The sequence below is a fragment of the Callorhinus ursinus genome, unplaced genomic scaffold (genome assembly GCF_003265705.2).
Source record: "Callorhinus ursinus isolate GAN/ISIS: 27379988/994484 unplaced genomic scaffold, GSC_fseal_2.0 scaffold8, whole genome shotgun sequence".
Lineage (NCBI taxonomy): Eukaryota > Metazoa > Chordata > Mammalia > Carnivora > Otariidae > Callorhinus > Callorhinus ursinus.
Genome location: NW_027397070.1, coordinates 46,628,505 through 46,647,914, shown reverse-complemented (window position 1 = coordinate 46,647,914; position 19,410 = coordinate 46,628,505). Strand labels below are relative to the sequence as shown.

Sequence of the window (19,410 nt, the reverse complement as noted above, 5' to 3'; positions counted from 1 at the left end):
TTATATTGTACTTATGTGCTTACGTCACACTAACCATGTATATTAAAGAAAATCACCTGTATAATAACCTATAAATAACCCAAAAATAGAATTGGGCTCCTTGGGTATCTGTAATTTTTAATGTCTCTTGCCAAACTTCTGTCTAAAACGGTTATATCTATCTGCACTCTTCTCAGCACTGCACGACTACTCATTTCTTCATACCCTTGTTATATATATTGGAAGATCTTTTGGTCAGCCACTTGTCTTAATTTGGGGGGGCTGCCTTGCACAGAATAATTTTAATATAGTCACACTTACCAATCTTTTCTTTTATGGCTTTTACATTCTCCATCTAAGAATTCTATCCAAAGATTATAGGCATTTTGTGTTTTTTCTAAGACTTCCATAGCTTAAGAAGAAAAGTTCAGGTCTTTGATCCACTTGAAACGTATTCTTATGAAGGGTATGAAGTAGGAATACAAAAACTTTTTTCAGATGGATAGCCAACTATAATAATCACTGACATTTACCAAACAATAATTAAATTGTGTCATGTACTATTCGATTTCATTCCATCTTACCAGGTTTGTTTTGAGAATTAGACAACACATTTTATTTTTTATTTATTTATTTTTAAAGATTTTATTTATTTATTTGAGAGAGAGAGAATGAGAGATAGCACGAGAGGGAAGAGGGTCAGAGGGAGAAGCAGACTCCCTGCTGATCAGGGAGCCCGATGCGGGACTCGATCCCGGGACTCCAGGATCATGACCTGAGCCGAAGGCAGTCGCTTAACCAACTGAGCCACCCAGGCGCCCTAGACAACACATTTTAAAGAAGGAGCAAGGAAGGCACCAAATGGTTACGTACTATGCCCAACTCATACAGATAGTAACTGGTGGAATCAGGATTCTAACCCCACTAAGAATTATTCCACACTATTTGGCCTTAAAATTTCCTTTTCCCACAGATTTGAAATACTATCTTGATGATGTACCAACTTGCCATAAATGTATCAGTCTGTTTATGGACTTTCTATTCTACTTCAATGATCTATTTGTCTATTCTTACACTACCTTGTGATCATTTAAAATATCTGATCTTGTTAATTTTAGTAAGCTCCTGTTGACCTCACAATCAAGTCCAAACCCTTTAGCATGTCATATAAGGCCCCCTCCCAGCCACCTCCTACCCCTGGAGTCTCAGATGTGGGTACAGTCTCTTTCCCCTATCTTCTAGTTAGAAAAACCTTCTGGTAGTTGTATGTGCAGGCCAAGCAATCATTCCACGTTAACATCCATGTCTCTGTGCTTTTGTTCATATGCTTCCTATGCCTCATTTTCTTTACTTCATATACTGGGCAAGCACTTATTCATTTTTAAAGATTAACTCAAACATTACTACCTCTAGCCTTCCCTTCCTTCCCACTCTAACCAACTAGAAAGAAATCATCATTTTTTCACATACAGGTCTATTCCCTCATACTTTTAACGTGGCATCATTATATTACTATATTTATTCATATATATGTTTCTCTTTTCCCCTATAATAATACGAATGTCTTCAGGGCAGGACCATACCTTATTAAGTACCTAGTATAACCTTAATAAGTATTTGTTGAGTAAGTCAATATAAAACAACAACCATCAAATTATATGAGCAATCATCTAATTTATAAAAAGATGCAACAATATTTAAAATGATACAAAATATCAATTTCAAAACATCGAAAAGTGAGTGTATTTAACTACAGTCAGCTCATAACAGAGCAAATGGGTAAGAAGAATAATTCATGCTACAGCATATTGCTAATATGAACTGGCAACAGAAAAAGTTGGTAAAGGAAGGCAGAGGAACTCTATCTTTTAAGAATTAGAACCGAGGGGCTCCATAATCATCTGGCATCCGCTCAATGTTGTACCTGATCAGGACAAAAAATTAACACTGGTAAGAAAGGTGGGTCCAGAACCCACCTAAAAACCCATCCTTTACTGACTGCAACACTTTCACCTCCCCACTATGAATCCTTTTTGTCAGTGGGAACATTTTAAAGGGATATCATAATGAATAATTTATAGCAAAATGCTGACTTTAATATCTTTATTCTTCAAAGTCAGAAAGTTAACAAGTGAGGGAGCCAGGCACTAAGTCCAGGTAAGCCCAACTCCTCCCACTATATTGTGTTCTTCCCAGGTTAAAAAGCGAGACAGTAATAGACTGAGCACTAACATGGGAACATGCAAGCAGGATAAAGATCAGTTTGTTTGTTTTTTTTTTAAATAAGCTTTTAGTTTCCCAGATAAGGTGATGATCACATATACTAGGCTTTCAAAAAAAAAAAAAGATATTTCTGGCCAAAAAGATTAGCTTAATTTCAAATACTGCTTTGTATTTAGAGCTACACATCTCTATTTCTTCTAGTAATCTTACTGTAGCAATGGGAATGTCTGCCTCATTCCCAAATCATAGTTTTATCTTTTGCCCTTGTTCTTGTTACTTTGTCTCATTTCTTCAAATATAACTATGTGAGCCTTTGATACAGCAATTGCTTTCAAATCTTCCTATAACCTGACCTCATTTTTAATTGATATCAGCTATATACTTTTAATCGCTTCCCCCAAGAGACAGTTCTCACCTATGGTTAGAAATGTACATGATGGGAACTCCAGGGATCTTCCGGATTCTTCGTTTAAGGTCCCGGTCAACTGTGGCCACAATGTAACACTTGTGCTGCAAGAGACACCATTGAGTGTTCATACATTGAGTCTACTTAGTGATACTGAATAATGGTACATTGGCTAATCTAGAGAATTACTCATTTTCACAGTAATTAGCGAAGGAAAGGTTTTAATAATTTGTTGAGTACCTACTATGATCTAGGAGCTCCTATTTATAAAACACGTAACAAGGGAATGTAGCTCTAAGAATCTTGAGGGGGAGAAGACAGAAAAACTATTTAAAAGCTGCAAACTGTTTTTTTGTCTCATAAGTGGAAGGGACTTTCACATTTAGGGCAGATGATTTCTTGGTTTGGGGAAACACCCCAAAAGACTCAATGCAAAGGCAGAGTAAATGCCTTAGACCGGAGGGCACAGCTTTTGCCTTTCCTGGAATCTCTGGGCTTGGGCCTACTCTGAGAGCTCCTGGTGGTGGAGGTAGGCTACTTCCTCAGCCATGAAGCCAAAATGGATCTCCAGGACGAGCCTAGGAGTTCTGAAAGCAGTACCATTTAACTGCCAGCTGTATTATATTTTACTTCCATCACACCCCAATCTCCCATTCAATCTTGAAAAGAGTTGTAGCCTGGTGTCAGCTGTGCTGTGGGAAGTTAAGGCAAATGCTGTCTCCACCCCATGGGATGGAGTGGCTAAAGGGATGGCAGTGTGGTCACCAGACGGAGATGATTATCCCCAGCAGAGGAGGCTCCAGTAAGGACAATCAATGTCAGAAGTTCTTGTGGTGCTTGACAAGGAGGCCAGAACAGAAGAAGCAAAAACCTAGTTATTCCAGGTACTTGTAAGACAGCATCCTGGGACACTCAGATGTAAGTGAGAAACACTTGCTTGGGCATGGTGGAGAGGAACAAAATTCCTGCATGGGGAGTAATGGAAATGGATGATTTCTGATTCACAGGGAGGTGAAACCTGGTATTATATGTACACTCACTCACTTAAAGCATTTTATAGAGATGATTGGTGGAATAAAGAATCAGTAAGTGCCCCAAATCACATACCCAATTAAATGCAGGTGCTGAGATTTGAAATCCATGTCTCCTCCCCAAGCCTGTGATTTTCCCATTACAGGTACAGTATACATTTCCAATCCACTTCCTCAAGTAAATGAGGGCACCTACGCTTCCTGTGAAGCACAAAGTCAACATTTAAAAACTGATGATACCTGAGTTACTCTCTGTACTAAGCAGTCATCTGCATAGGTTCCTTTGTGTGTGCATGGTAATCGTTCAAATCTTGGATCCTTGGCAATCCTAAAGGGTTACAAAACTGGATTAACAACAATTCAGGCAATTGGATAACTTTCTGACTCTTTATCTGTGAAGTAAGAGTGACTTGATCTATGTACAGATTTTAAAGCAACTCTCACCTCCTGCAACTTATCTTCTAATTGGAAAGACAACTGAGAGAGAAGCTGGCATGCCTTAGGTCAGGTAATCTTCACAGAACTTTGAATTACGTTTCCATTTTACAAATGAGGAAGCAGATTCAGAGAGATTAATTAACTTGTTCTAAGTACACAGGTGGGAAAAGCCAGGATTCAAAACCAAACAATTTTAACCCAACCATTTCACTTTTAGAAGCTGTCTTCCACAAATGTGCAAGAATATAGGCAGAAGGATGGCCACTACAGAACACTTTATAACAGTGAACAACTGCAGATAGTCTGAATATCCATCAGCAAGGTAAAAGTTAAATATATTTTGATGCCCCACCCTGTTTAAAAAAAAAAAGAGAGAGCTATCTGTACCAACATGGAAGGCTTGCTGAATAAACAAACTCAAAAAAATTCAAACTGTTGAATAAAAAAAGTCATTGAACAATATACGACTCAATTAAGGAAATATAAATCTCTTTCATTGTCTTTCTCTACACTCGCATTTGCTTAGAAAAAAGGTCTGGAAAAACATATACTAACTATACACTAACCCTTCCCAGTTGTTACCATTAGGGTGGAAGAATGGACAAAGTGTGAACATGCCGGGGGACTTCTACTTTTTAGTGTATATACGTGTTTATATTGTTTGCCATAAATAAATCAAACATGTTATTTTCATACAAATTTGAAAAAAGAAAAACCCCAAGTCTGTGATTCCCAGAACCATGTTCTTCCTATTACATAATGATGAGTCACAAACTGAATAAAACTACAAGGCAGCACATAGGTACCAAGGGCAAGAAAAATATTCCCTATTGCAGTAGTTCAGAGCTAAGTCACTGAGAATTTGGTATACTTAAAAAAAATTATATGGAGATTAAATAAAATAAAGATGAAAGAATATTCCACACAAAGTGAGGGCAGGCATGTTCCAAACAGGGCACCAACCATCTATAAAATGGTTCATTGGTGTTCAGGGAAGAGCAAGCATATCTTTGGTAGGGAGAGAGTGTTTGTGCAGAGGAGAGTGAAACAGGGCTGAGAAGACAGAACTTTCTGCAGTGATATTGCCAAATTGCTCTCCAAAGTGACTGTCCACTTTACATCCTTATCTGTTGAATATGAGAATTCCCACTGGTCCCCAGTCCCAACTATTCATGGCATTGTTAAGTAGACTTTTCAATTCTTGCCAATCTGCTGGGTATGAAATGATATCTCCTTGTGAATTTAAGGATTTTGTCTTTTTCTTATGGATTTGTAGTTTTTTATGTATTTTGAAAATAAACCCTTTGTTCATTATATGCATTACTAGTATCTTCTCACTATCTGTGACTTATTGTTTTGCTTTGTTTATGCTGTCTTTCGTTATAAAGTAGTATTCAATTTCTTTTTTTTTTAAAGATTTTATTTATTTATTTGACAGAGAGAGAGCGCAAGAGAGCACAAACGGGGAGGGGCAGAGGGAGAAGCAGACTCCCTGCTAAGTAGGGAGTCCTATACAGGGCTTGATCCCAGGACCCTGAGATCATACCTGAGCCGAAGACAGATGCTTAACCAACTGAGCTACCCAGGTGTCCCAGTATTCGATTTCAATATAGTCAGATTGATTAGTTTTCCATTATGGTCTGGACTTCTTCAGAAAGCCCTGCCCACTCCAAAATCACTAAGATATTCTCTATATTTTCTGTAAAAGTCTAGATACTTAATCTATTTGGAACTGATTTTTGTGAAAGAGGTAAGAACCCAGTTTTATTTCTTTCTACAGTGATAATCAATATTTTAATAGTTTATCACTTTCCCATTCAGCTAAACAGTGCTACCACTCATACATTGGATTCCCATTTTTCTTTGCCTTTAAAAAAACTAGCTTTATTAGGTATAAATGAAAAATAATAAAATTCACTGATAGTATGTGTAAAATTTGACGAGTTTTGACAAATCTATATATCCATGTCCCTATCTCCATAATTGAGATATAGAACATTTCTGTCACTACAAAAAGTTCCTTGTGTCCCTCTGCAGTTAATCCACTTTTCTCATGCTCAGGTCCAGTTAACCACTATATTCTATTAGTATAGTTTTGCCTTTTCTGGAATTTCGTATAAATGGAATCACACTTCTGGAGTGATGGAAATGTTCTATTTCATGACTATGATGGTGGTTCCATAACTGTACACATTTGCCAAGCCCAGCAAATTATACAATTAAACTTGGTGAATTTTACAGTACGTAATTTATAACTCTAAAAGGTGACACACAAAGAGACACACAAATTCACTGATACATCTTGGACGTTGATTGAATCTTTTACCCATGCATGATTTTGTAATATTATTCATTGATCATTTGGAAAATACCAACTCATTGAATCACACAAATCTTCCCAAATATTAACACATTTCATTATACAATACCAAAAAAATCATACTCAGTATCCACTGGTCTCAACAGAAAGGTCTTTAGTATTGGGAATGTGATAAGCTCATGATTTTTCAAAACTCTAATTTTCAGTGCTCACTTCAGCAGCACATATACTCAAAGCTCTAATTTTCACTTGAAAGCTTGAAATTTATCATTGGTAACTAATACTGTTAAGTTGTTTCCTTGAAGTAACAGATTCACTGTATTAATTTTTGAGAAACTATCTGCAAAATACAGTCTGAAAAACCAGTGTTTGTCAGTTATTCGTCACATAAAAATGATATTCCATGAAAAGCAACTGGTTTGGCTCACAACTCAAACAAGCACAAATGCTTTTCACTGAGGCAAGCTTGAGTCTTGGGTATGCAGCAGAAGTGCTGTAGGTGTATTTTACACTTCATCACAAGGAATACCGACGTGTACTCTAGGGTCGAGATTTAGCAAAGTCAACAAATTTTACTGCTTCATCAAGGATATTCTTAAGGGACTCTGTTTTGGGGCTTTTTTTTTTAAAGATTGTATTTATTTAAAAAAATTTTTTTTTGAAGATTTTATTTATTTGACAGAGAGACAGAGTGAGAGAGGGAACACAAGCAGGGAGAATGGGAGAGGGAGAAGCAGGCTTCCCTCTGAGCAGGGAGCCCAACGCAGGGCTCGATCCTAGCACTCTGGGATCATGACCTGAGCCAAAGGCAGACGCTTAATGAGTGAGCCACCCAGGTGCCCCTAAGGTTTTTTAAGTAATCTCTAAAACACCCAATTCAGGGCTCAAATTTGTAATCCCGAGATCAAAAGTTGCATGCTCTACTGACTGGGCCAGCCAGGCACCCCTGCATTGTTTTTGTTTTTTTGTTTTTTGTTTTGTTTTTTTTTTTTTAAAGTTTTATTTATTTATTTGAGAGAGAGAATGAGAGACAGAGAGTACAAGAGGGAAGAGGGTCAGAGGGAGAAGCAGACTCCCTGCTGAGCAGGGAGCCCGATGTGGGACTCGATCCCGGGACCCCAGGATCATGACCTGAGCCGAAGGCAGTCGCTTAACCAACTGAGCCACCCAGGCGCCCTTTGTTTTTTTGTTTTTAACTGCCAGTGAGTGGCAGTGAAGAATACGAAGTCTACTAACATTATTGGGATCCACTGTCTTGATTGGTACTAAGGCACCAGCATTTCTGCCATCAGTATAAATGTCAGCACAGTGACAAAGACAACGTCTTGATATTATTATGAAAATAGTTTTGTTAAGCTCCCTGCAAAGATCTCTGGACTCCTAGGGGTCCATGGACCATACTTTGGGAACCACTACTTTTAATTCAAGTGTACTTTCTAGAGTAAGCTCAAAACTCAGAATGTGAATCCTTTAAGTGTGAGATCCTAAAAGAGATATCTAGATAACTAATAAAAAGACACTTTCTAATTGGAAATCTAGAGGAACTTAAAAGGAGGCCTACAAGCCCAATATGACTACCTAACTGCATTCAAAAAACTTCAGCTTCAGGTGCCTAGGTGGCTCAGTCGGTTTAGTGTCTGACTTCGGCTAGGTCATGATCTTGGGCTCCTGGGATAGAGCCGTGGGGACTGGCCAGCTTCCTGCTCAGGGGGGAGCCTGCTTCTCCCTTTTCTCTGCCCACCGCCGCACCTCCCCCACCCCAGCTCATGCTCTCTCTCACATAAAAAGATAAAATCTTTAAAAAAAATTTTCAGCTTAAAATTCTTTAACCTTCAAATGTTTGCTTTCTTGATCATAAATAGTTAACTAGTTTTTCATATTTAAACTAATTATCCAAGAAATCTTCACACAGCAAACAGATGAAAGAGGATCAAAAGAATCTTCAGTATACCAATCTAGACTAGCTCCTTCCTACCTTAGAGCCACTCGATACTTTTGCCCCAGTTTTTCAATTTCAGCCATTACACAGTCAGTTATACAAGGGATACCTGCCAGGAAAAAAAAATACATATTAATAACAGAACTTGTAAAGAAACTTTGGTTTTAGTCTGAATTATATCCTATTTAGTGTCTTTAAAAGACCCATGAGGCTTCTGGAATGACAGAATAACACACTGAAATGAACAATGAGAACTAGAGGTGAATAAAATCCCTATTGATGAGGAAACTAGAGAACCGAACGGTCCCAACCCCACACTACAGATTCATAAAGTGTCATGAATGCGCCTGGGGGGAAAAATTAAGCTAGGTCCCTGTCATTCTTTCTATATTAAAATAAATTCTAGATCGAAAAAAATTTAAATATGAACCAAAAGAAACCATGCAATTAATCAGAAAATGTAAATTTGATCACATAAAAACAGAACACTTCTGTTTGACAGCTATCAAAGTCATATCAAAATACAAATAAACTAGGAAAAATATTTCTACACTTTGATCAAAGGGCGAATTTCTTTAACATACAAAGAGCTTGTAATGATAGCTTAAGTTATGTGCTATTTGCCAGACATTGGGCCAAGCACTTTATGAGGATAGCTCACTTCATATTCAGAATAATTCCTATCAGGTAGCATTGTTATTATTATCATCCCCATTTTATAGATCAGGAACCTAAGGCACAAAGAAATAAGTAGAAGCAAATGGTGAAGCCGAAATTTGAATGGAGACAGTCAGGCTATAGCCTTTTTTGTTTTTTTAATTTTATTTTATTATGTTATGTCAGTCACCATACATTACATCATTAATTTTTGATGTAGTGTTCTATGATTCATTGTTTGCGTATAACACCCAGTGCTCCATTCAATACGTGCCCTCTTTAATACCCATCACCGGGCTAACCCATCCCCCGACGCCCCTCCCCTCTAGAACCCTCAGTTTGTTTCTCAGAGTCCACACTATAGACTAGATTCTTAACCACCACACCACATTTCAGTTCATACCTTTCAGGTCATAGAGAAAGACACACAATGGTCAATGAGCATAAGGGTGCTCAATCTCACTCCTAATTAAAGAGCTATAAACTGAAACAATATTTCATTTTCTACCTATTAGAGTGGCAAAGATTAAACAAGGAAAATACCCAATACCGAGGAAACAGGTATTCTCACACAAAAATGTATACCACTATTTTAGGGCAATTTTGCAATACCTGTTAAAATAAGAAAATATACATACCCCTTGATATTGCAATACAGCTTCCGGAAATGCATCCTAAAGAATTACTCTACCCTAACAGACACATATTCACATAGATATTCACTAAAACAGGCTTATTTATAATAAGGTAAAAACTGCAAGTAATCCAAAATATCTAATAGGATATCGACCTTTAAAAATCATATAAATACTATGTAAATTAAAAAAAAGAATGAGGTCCACTATATATACTGACACAGCAAAACGTTCAAGATATATTTGTTCAAGGGGCACCTGGGTGGCTCAGCTGGTTAAATGTCTGCCTTTGGCTCAGGTCCTGGGATGGAGCCCCAAGTTGGGCTCCCTGCTCAGCAGGAGTCTGCTTCTCCTTCCTTCTGCCCTCCCATCCCCCACCCCAGCTCGTGTGTGCACACGCTCTCTCTCTCTCAAATAAATAAAAAACCATTAAAAAAAGATATATTTGTTATTTGTTCAACATAAAAAGTAAGAAAAAATGGACGAATAATCTAGCCACACAATGGATTATTTGGTAATGAAAAGAAGTATGTACTGATACACGCTTTAACACAGACAAGCCTTGAAAACATGCTAAATGGAAGAGCACAAAATATTATATGATCTCATTTTAATGAAATGTCCAAAACAGGCAAATCTATAGAGACAGACTGCAAATTAGTGGTTGTCTAGGGAGGGAAATGGGAAAGGTAGGGATGATGGTTAAGAGGTTAGAGTTTCTTTTTGGGTAATAAAATATTCTAAAATTGACTTTGAATATGCTAAAAGCCATTGAATCATAGACTTTAAATGGTATGTGAATTATATCTCAGAGCTGTTAAAAAAGGCACAAAGACAAATAGTATATAATCTATGATCCATTTTCATTAATAAAATAAACAAAAATAACCTATAATTCACAGAGACTGTATACGAAGTTTTAGAGGGGCACCTGGGTGGCTCAGTCAGTTAAGCATCTAACCCTAGATTTCAGCTCAGGCCTTGATCTCAGGGTCATGAGTTCAAGTCCCGCAATGGGCTCCGCAATGGGCTCCACAATGGGCTCCACACTGGGTGTGGAGCCTATTAAAAAAACATAAAAAATAAATAAAATAAAAATAAACACTGTCCCTCTCTGAGGAAAGGCTTTATAGGGAGCTTTAATGTTTTTATGCTAGATTTTTTTTTTTACAAGTACAGAAATATTTTTGAATGCGGACAAAGTTAAATTTTAAACTAAGTACAATGTCCAGAAGAAAAAGCAGTTGTAAAATGAAGATATGAAATCAGTAAGATCAGACAGTCATGGAATCAGAGGGCTTTACGCACCTTAAGAGGATCAATTTCAGAGCCACGTGGCAGTAAAGCAAGCAAGGGCTTGCATCTGGAGCAGGAAAGTAGGCCCAGCAAGAGGATATCAAGAAAGGGAAGGTAACAGGGAAGAGCACTCATGGGCAGAAAAGAAAGCTGATGGAAAGCTAACTATCCTCCCTTTTTGGAATATCAGGCAGAAATGGGACCAGGAGCTATGAAAAGATCAAAGGGGCATCTTCAAGGGAAGAGGAAGATAAAGGTCTTCCTTCAGGTATAAAGGCAAGTGAGGAAAAATTAAATAGCTAGAGCTTAAAAACAGTTAAGGAATCTCCTAGGTAACTGAATTTGTACTGTACTTGAATGTTTCTTCAACCTTTCCTTTGAGGTATTATGTTACATAGAAGACTACAGAAAGTGGTATTTTCCTTAATAAGTTTTTACTTATTATTATTAAGTTCTTTTTAGGGGGGGGAGAGGGAGAGAGAGCATCTTAAGCAGGTTCCACGTCCAGCTTGGAGCCCAAAACCGGGTTCGATCTCACAACCCTGAGATCATGACCTGAGCCAAAATCAAGAGTTGATGCTTAACTGCCTGAGCCACCAGTCAAGGTTGAGGTGCCCCAATAAGTTTGTTTTCAAAAAAGGCGCAGTGAGACTTCAACAAATGGTGTTGGGAAAATTGGACAGCCACATGCAGAAGAATGAAACTGGACCATTTCCTTACACCACACACAAAAATAGACTCAAAATGGATGAAAGACCTAAATGTTAGACAGGAATCCATCAAAATCCTAGAGGAGAACACAGGCACCAACCTCTTCGACCTCAGCTGCAGCAACTTCTTCCTAGAAACATTGCCAAAGGCAAGGGAAGCAAGGGCAAAAATGAACTATTTGGCTTTTCCGTCTGAGCTGCCGACATGCCATCCAGACTGAGGAAGACCCAGAAACTTCGGGGCCACGTGAGCCACGGCCACGGCCGCATCGGCAAGCACCAGAAGCACCCAGGAGGCCGGAGTAATACTGGTGGCATGCATCACCACAGGATCAACTTCGACAAATATCACCCAGGATACTTTGGAAAAGTTGGTATGAGACATTACCACTTAAAGAGGAACCAGAGCTTCTGCCCAACTGTCAACCTTGATAAACTGTGGACCTTGGTCAGGAAGCAGACACGGGTAAATGCTGCCAAAAACAAGACTGGAGCTGCTCCTATCATTGATGTGGTGCGATCGGGCTACTACAGAGTTTTGGGAAAGGGAAAACTCCCAAAACAGCCTGTCATCGTGAAGGCCAAATTCTTCAGTAGAAGAGCAGAGGAGAAGATTAAGGGTGTTGGGGGGCGCCTGCGTTCTAGTAGCTTGAAGCCACGTTTGAGGGCGTTCATTAAATGCTAACAAGTGAAAAAAAAAAAACGATTGGGACTTCATCAAGATAAAAAGCTTTTGTACAGCAAAGGAAACAGTCAACAAAACCAAAAGACAACCGAAGAATGGGAGAACATACTTGCGAATGACATATCAGAAAAAGGGCTAGTATCCAAAATCTATAAAGAATTTATCAAACTCAACACCCAAAGGACAAATAATCCAATCAAGGAATGGGCAGAAGACATGAACAGACATTTTTCCAAAGACATCCAAATGGCCAACAGACACATGATAAAGTGCTCAACATCACTTGGCATCAGGAAATCCAATCAAAACCTCAATGAGATACCACCTCACACCAGTCAGAATGGCTAAAATTAACAAGTCAGGAAACAACAGATGTTGGCGAGGATGCGGAGAAAGGGGAACCCTCCTAGGCTGTTGGTGGGAATGCAAGCTGGTGCAGCCACTCTGCAAAACAGTAAGGAGGTTCCTCAAAAAGTTGAAAATAGAGCTACCCTATGAGCCACCAATTGCACTACTGGGTATTTATCCCAAAGATACAAATGTAGTGATCCGAAGGGGTATATGCACCCCAATGTTTCCAGCAGCAATGTCCACAATAGCCAAACTATGGAAAGAGCCAAGATGTCCATCAAGAGATGAATGGATAAAGAAGATGTGGTACATATATATATACAATGGGATATCATGCAGCCATCAAAAAAAAAAAAAAACACAACGAAATCTTGCCATTTGCAACGACGTGGATGGAACTAGAGGGTATTATGCTAAGCGAAATAAGTCAATCAGAGAAAGACAAGTATCATATGATCTCACTGATATGAGGAATTCTTAATCTCAGGAAACAAACTGAGAGTTGCTGGAGTGGTAGGGGTGGGAGGGATGGGGTGGCTGGGTGATAGACACTGGGAAGGGTATGTGCTATGGTGAGCGCTGTGAATTGTGTAAGACTGATGAATCACAGACTTGTACCTCTGAAACAAATAATACATTATATGTTAAAAAAAAACCCAAGAAGATAGTAGGAAGGGAAAAATGAAGGGGGGGGAAATTGGAGGGGGAGACGAACCATGACAGACTATGGACTCTGAGAAACAAACTGAGGATTTTAGAGGGGAGGAGGGTGGGGGATGGGTTAGCCCGGTGACGCATATTAAAGAGGGCACGTTCTGCATGGAGCACTGGGTGTTATATGCAAACAATGAATCCTGGAACACTACATCAAAAAAAAAAAAAAAAAAGAAAAGAAAAGGAAAGGCACAATGAGAGCATTTAGCTGTACACATTATAGCTGTACTCCAAGGTATCCACATCTAGAGAAAGCACTCCTCTAGGACGAAAGCTTTCCTAAATGGTCACCATTTAGATAATAGTGATGGAACTAGAGAGTCAAGGAAACAATTCACCTTAAAAGGGCCATGCCTGAACCCTCCATTGATTTCATTTATAAGTAGGTCACAGCATTCCTAGATAAGCAGCTAGCATACTTTACTTATAGTTATAAAAAACACCATGGGAATACAAAAAGTCTACCAAAGTTTACTGTCTTCCCTCATCCAAGGCCACCCTAGTCCACTCTCACAGGCAGGTAGGGCCCCCAGTTCAGGTTATTCTTTATTATTCCTACAAGCTTAAAACAATTATTATTATTTTTTAAAGATTTATTTATTTATTTCTTTATTTGAAAGAGAGAGAGAGAGAGAGAGAGAGAGAGCACATGAGAGGGGGGAGGATCAGAGGGAGAAGCAGACTCCCTGCTGAGCAGGGAGCCCGATGCAGGACTCGATCCCGGGACTCCAGGATCATGACCTGAGCCGAAGGCAGTCACTTAACCAACTGAGCCACCCAGGCGCCCCCTACAAGCTTAAAACAATTAAAGTATTACATGTACATAGCTTAAAAAGAAATATGGAGACGTCTGTATGAAAAAATTACTGTTCCTTGATCCTTTCCCACCCACTAGTTCTGATCCTTACAGACCACTATTTTACTTCAATAGCTGTTTTTCTCATTTGGTGGTTACCTTCATATATTGATATAATAAACTTATGCACTTTTATATTTATTAATTTTATGGCATTTAAAGAATTTAGGTCTCTTATTCATCACATTTCTTAGCCCATCTTCCCAACGTATTAGTTTCAATAAATCAATAAACATTTACATTACTATCACTCTGTAAATGTTCATTAGATAGCATCCTTTAAAAATTAAAGGACGTGCAAATTTTTTCCTTTGATTTATTCTTTATGGCAAAGTATAAGTCTAGTTTTCATTTGTACCTTTAACTAGATGATTGGAAAAAATATAAATGTAAATCCACCGCAAAATGCAACAGATCTCATTATTAGGAAGCGATTCCCTTGTACATGGCCTAGATTTTCTTCTTACTCATGGTAGTGAAGGAAGATAACTTGAAGGAGGGGACACCCAAACACAAGAGAAAGCTACTAATGGTAAACTGCATACACAGGTGGAAATAAACTACGTCTGGTCCTTTGTGGTGCAAATAAATACCAAACTGAATAAACTTAAGAGTTGTTAACCAGCATCACTTCTAGTTCTGTGACCATAAATAGCAAAATACCTTATTTAGCTTTTCCACAATGGAGTGGAATGGAGACTGTTTCCTCCTTAATGTAAAAGAATTCTGAAAAATGTAATAAATTTTCATTTACCCAGAATTTTAAAATCCAGAATTCTAAAACAAAAAATTCCCATCCTGGGGCGCCTGGGTGGCTCAGTCATTAAGCGTCTGCCTTCGGCTCAGGTCGTGATCCCAGGGGCCTGGGATCGAGCCCCACATTAGGCTCCCTGCTCCGCAGGGAAAACTGCTTCTCCCTCTCCTACTCCCCCTGCTTGTGTTCCCTCTCTCGCTATGTCTCTCTCTGTCAAATAAATAAATAAAATCTTAAAAAAAAAAATTCCCATCCCATGTTCAAAATTGATGTCCACAACATCAAAGCGGGCTAAGTGTGTTCTGATTGTGAGGTTTAATTACTCCCAGTCACGTCTGCATTATATTTCAATTCACCGAAAATGGTCATTGCTATAGTGAGCAAATTAAATGACCAGAAATCCAACTAACTAGGACCCCACTCCCCTCTTTTCATGTATTTGGATAATTATAATTACTCTGTACAAATGACACGAAATGCAAAAATATGATACTCACACTTGGCATACAGACAGTCCATCATTGACTGTACTAAGTCAAGTTTCGCTTTAATGGAAAAGTTGATAAAGTTGGTATCAACCAGGATGTGGTAAGGTGGGCCCAGCTGTGTGTTATATTGGAAGAACAAGCAGGAAGGATGTTGGGGGCTGAAGGAAGAAGATACAAAACACAAAGTAATGTCTACATTGATACTTTGATATCAACAATGCAAATCAAGTTCTGCTTCGAACTGTTTGCTATAGATTAAGCTTTTTCCTTATTCATTGGAAATAAATCCTAATAAATCCTGTGATGAAATATACATTACCAATCCAGGGCAAAATGAGATAATAAAGAAAATATGATGAGGTTTCATAAAAATTAAGTGTATTTATTTAAAAGGAATGACCTTTATCCTGAAATTTTGTCCTTACTATTTTTGGTGAAACATCTTTCATCAAATACTGGTATGTTAAACAGTGACAACTGTTTCTTTTGAAAGATCTTGGCAAAGAAGAAAAATTAATAATTCTAGATCTAATTCCCAAGATTTTAGGGGAAATTTCACTGCTTCATGAAATCCAAAAACTTTCGAACTACTGGAATGGATACATGTTCACTAATATCACTTTCATTTGCATAGTTGTGCCAGACTTACAGATGGCTTACAAAACAGCTTAGGGAGAGCCCGGATTTCTAAGAGTTCTATGGTTCTAATATATCTCTTCTACATTTAAAGGAAAATTTGAAATTTTTGATTACTCACACTTCTCTTTCCTTGAGTGCACTGGGATCTCTCTTTTCTTTCTTTTTAGGTTTTAATCTGTCCTTCTCTTTACTAGGAAAAAAGAAAGTAAATTAACTGCAAAAGAAAAAAATCACTGCAGTTATAATCTCATTCAACATGTAAAGTTTCTTTCTTCCTTCTTCTTTTTTTTTTTTTTGCTTACAGAGGACATCCTATTTTGTGATTTCTTCATGTTAATATCCATAGCACAAATAACTGTGTGGGAAGTAGGCTGAAAGTAACTAATCAGTTAAACATAATGAAATTTAAGAATCTCTAGCCAATAATCCATAAAAATTGTTAATGGGGGGGACACCTGGGTGGCTCAGTCAGCTGAGCATGTCTTCAGGTCAGGTCATGATCCCAGGGTCCTAGGACTGAGTCCTGCATTAGGCTCCCTGCTCAGTGGGGAATCTGCTTCTCCCTCTGCCTGCTGCTCCCCTGCTTGTGCTCTCTCTGACAAATAAACAAAATCTAAAAAAAAAAAAAAATTGTTAATGGGTAAATAAAAGTTATACTATCATTTCTTTGTCAGAAGCTCTTCGTATTAAGGATCAAAATCCACTTCAATGCAGTGAAGAAACAGGCTGACATTTATCTTCTGAAGACTCAAATGTTCCAATAGTAGGGAGGAAAAAGGTTCCCCCATATGCCTCTTAAAAAAGGCTAAAATGTAAAAATACATGCACAAAATTTAACCCTTAACTGGAAATAAAATATTATCAATGAGGCAAGTTCCCTAAAAATTACATAATACATACATACTAAAGGCTGAGAATACAATTTAATAACTCTGAAGGCCATTCCTTTGTTCTAAGGTTATTAAACACAATGAAGACCAGTCTTTTTTCTTTTCTCTTTCCTTTCCTTCCTTCCTTCCTTTCTAAAGTAAGCTCTAGGCCCAAGGTGGGGCTTGCACTCACCACCCTAGATCAACAGTCTGATGCTCTACTGACTGAGCCAGCCAGGTGCCCCAAGACCAGTCCTTATTTCCTAACTTTGTTCTTCACTGAAGCAGGGAAGCTTACAATAGGGAATGTCATTTCACTCTCCCACAGTGGTTTAGATTCTTGTAAGATTTATAAAATGGAGACATCTAGGTGTTTTCCCATTCTTTCTTTTAAAAGTACTTAAGTGGCAGGTGCTGGGGACACAAGACAAAAATGGTCTCTGACCTCACCGTCTTTCAACAATTTTAACATTTTTTTTCCCCTGGGTAATATAAGAAGTGTAATGGCAAAAACACAAAGATATTCCTACCTACCAAACTCCTAGGAGGCTTAAATGTGATATCGTAAATAAAATACATAAAAACGGTGGAAGAGAGCGAACACTTCAGAAATGTTTACTTTCCATCCCTTCCCCGAGTAATCGCTCAGCATCTAAGTGGCTGTTACACACTTGCCTACTATCCTATGCTATATAAAACCAAGACACAATAATTTTTAACGTAAACACAAAATAATGATAAAACTTTTACTACTTATGCCCTCTTAACTCTTATATCTTTGGGAATAGATTCCAGATACTCACAGCCTCTGATCTCGGAGACTAAGCATTCGCTTCATGGTCGCATACTTTCTGGTTTTCTTTTGCTTCCCCTTGAAACAGAGATTTTAGAGTTAAAATAATTGGAAATACATCATATCTTCTTGAGTTCTTTCTCTTGTTTTGTCCATTCCCTTCCCTTCTTCCCTCAAAAACCCAGCACCTCTTATCCTCTGTGCCCCAAACTGGTCCTCCTGTCCCCACTCAGGAGAGAAGAGCAGGCACCGCTCGAGCAGTTTAAGAACTACAATCAGAATGAAAATAATTAAGGGTAATACAGAGGAAATTGGGCTAACGGCTGATTGGCTCTATCTGCTCCCCTAAAACGTGGTCTTACAAAGTCACTTCTTAAACCCTCCTCTCACCATGTTCACGCCGCGCTCTTGTTTCTTCCGGAATCACCAACCGCGCGACACTTCTGCGTCATCCAAATACTGCTTCCTGCAAAGGCTAGCCCGGAAGCGGAAGCCGCTTTGGGAAACGGAAAAGCTTGGAGCCGGTTCCCAGCTGGAGCCGAGATCCGTACTGGGGTCTCTGGGAGGAGGATCTTGGGACAGTCTTGCGACGAGTGCTACCGCCGCGGCTCCCAGCAGCAGAGGTGGGACTCCGCCGCGCTGCTCGGGTAACATTTCTCTCCTCTACCTCTCTAGTCCGGGGCACTGCCTCGAGGACCTCCCTGCACCAGAGGTCCAGAGAGGCAGGACAGGGGTAGGGGGAACGGAATTCTGGGTTTTCCAGTAGTCTAGGGAAACACATTCTCCTCATCCCTCAGCGCTGAGGTGTCAGGTCTCTAGGGTGCAATTGGGAGGTTCTGTTACCTACCCAGTTCTCCTTCCTGACATGGTGCTTCGTGCAGCTAGGTGGATGATTCTCACGATTCTCTCGAGTAAATGCCGTGTATTCGTCTCGGTGCAGAGAGGGATGAATCATCGTTTGAGGGCCTTCTTTAGACCATCTCTAGAAAACTGGGGCATAAGCTTGCATATGTTACTAGTTACCAAGCCAGGAAAATGGTGGGGGAATAATTGACATTTATTGGGAAGCCTTGATGTGTCACCCTTAATGGAAAAGGGACAGTTTTTGAGAATAAGAAGGGAAAGAGAACTTTCATTTTTTTTTGAGTAGCTTCTGTGTACTTCGGTGGTTCTTAGCCTTTCAGAGATCGGGTACCTCTTGAAGGTTTGTGGACAGCCAGAGACGATTCTTAAAAAAAAAAAAAAAAGAAGAATGAGTACATACAACATTTGTCATACAATTGATGAGACTCAGAGACTCTGAAGCCCATCCCTGGACACACAATGTCTGTGAACGTAGGGTTAAGAACCCCTATCTTGTATACCGTACTTGGCACTTTAATTATATTATCTTCTTTGACCTTCACAATAACTTAAGTGTCCTCCTTTTACATATAGGGAAGCTGAGGCTTGACTTTGTTCAGGGGTTTGTTTGGGTTTGATTTGATTCCAAAGCCTGTACTTTTCTTATTGCACAAAACTATCCTAGTGTTTGAAATCCAAAAAGGTTATTAGGTTTTAAAAAAAAAAAGCTGACATAAAACATGCATTGGCTAACATGAACTTTGGAGTCTGACTAATGGAATTA

At 38.8% G+C, this 19,410-nt stretch overlaps 2 protein-coding genes and 1 pseudogene across 10 annotated transcripts in view; 2 read left to right on the top strand and 1 right to left on the bottom strand.

The window, feature by feature from the left end:
• Positions 1–607: 607 nt before the first annotated feature.
• FCF1 (FCF1 rRNA-processing protein) lies at positions 608–18,293 on the bottom strand. 3 transcript variants are annotated; one of them, XM_025869655.2, is made up of 9 exons: positions 18,174–18,235; positions 17,972–18,052; positions 17,794–17,861; positions 16,240–16,311; positions 15,492–15,640; positions 8,373–8,445; positions 3,880–3,967; positions 2,618–2,712; positions 608–1,903 (listed from the first exon to the last, which is right to left on the bottom strand). In XM_025869655.2, exons 3-9 carry the CDS (start codon positions 17,826–17,828, stop codon positions 1,855–1,857), a joined length of 561 nt encoding a protein of 186 aa, XP_025725440.1. In that variant the 5' UTR covers positions 17,829–17,861; positions 17,972–18,052; positions 18,174–18,235; the 3' UTR covers positions 608–1,854. The 3 variants fall into 3 exon arrangements, with proteins under 3 accessions (XP_025725440.1, XP_025725439.1, XP_073751666.1); XM_025869654.2 differs by lacking the exon at positions 17,972–18,052 and having other exon boundaries at positions 18,174–18,293; XM_073895565.1 differs by lacking the exons at positions 16,240–16,311; positions 17,972–18,052 and having other exon boundaries at positions 18,174–18,293.
• LOC112822192 (large ribosomal subunit protein uL15-like) lies at positions 11,831–12,287 on the top strand (annotated as a pseudogene).
• AREL1 (apoptosis resistant E3 ubiquitin protein ligase 1) overlaps positions 18,283–19,410 on the top strand; it is a 41,494-nt gene continuing 40,366 nt past the window's right edge. For 2 of the 7 annotated variants that reach the window (XM_025869653.2, XM_025869648.2), the window contains exon 1: positions 18,284–18,430. The gene's annotated coding sequence lies outside the window, so the exon portion shown is untranslated. Of the gene's footprint in view, positions 18,431–19,410 lie in introns of all 7 variants that reach the window. The other 5 variants (XM_073895562.1, XM_073895563.1, XM_025869650.2 and 2 more) reach the window with 5 other exon arrangements.

Bases quoted from the DNA above. Each gene is read 5' to 3' on its own strand.
- FCF1 (XM_025869654.2), bottom strand. The intron at 16,312-17,793 runs GTGAGTATCTGG...CTTTTTTCCTAG, and splicing joins AGTCTCCGAGATCAGAGGCT to TAAAGAGAAGGACAGATTAA. The intron at 2,713-3,879 runs GTATCATCAGTT...TGTCTCTTGCAG, and splicing joins TAGTACAGAGAGTAACTCAG to CACAAGTGTTACATTGTGGC.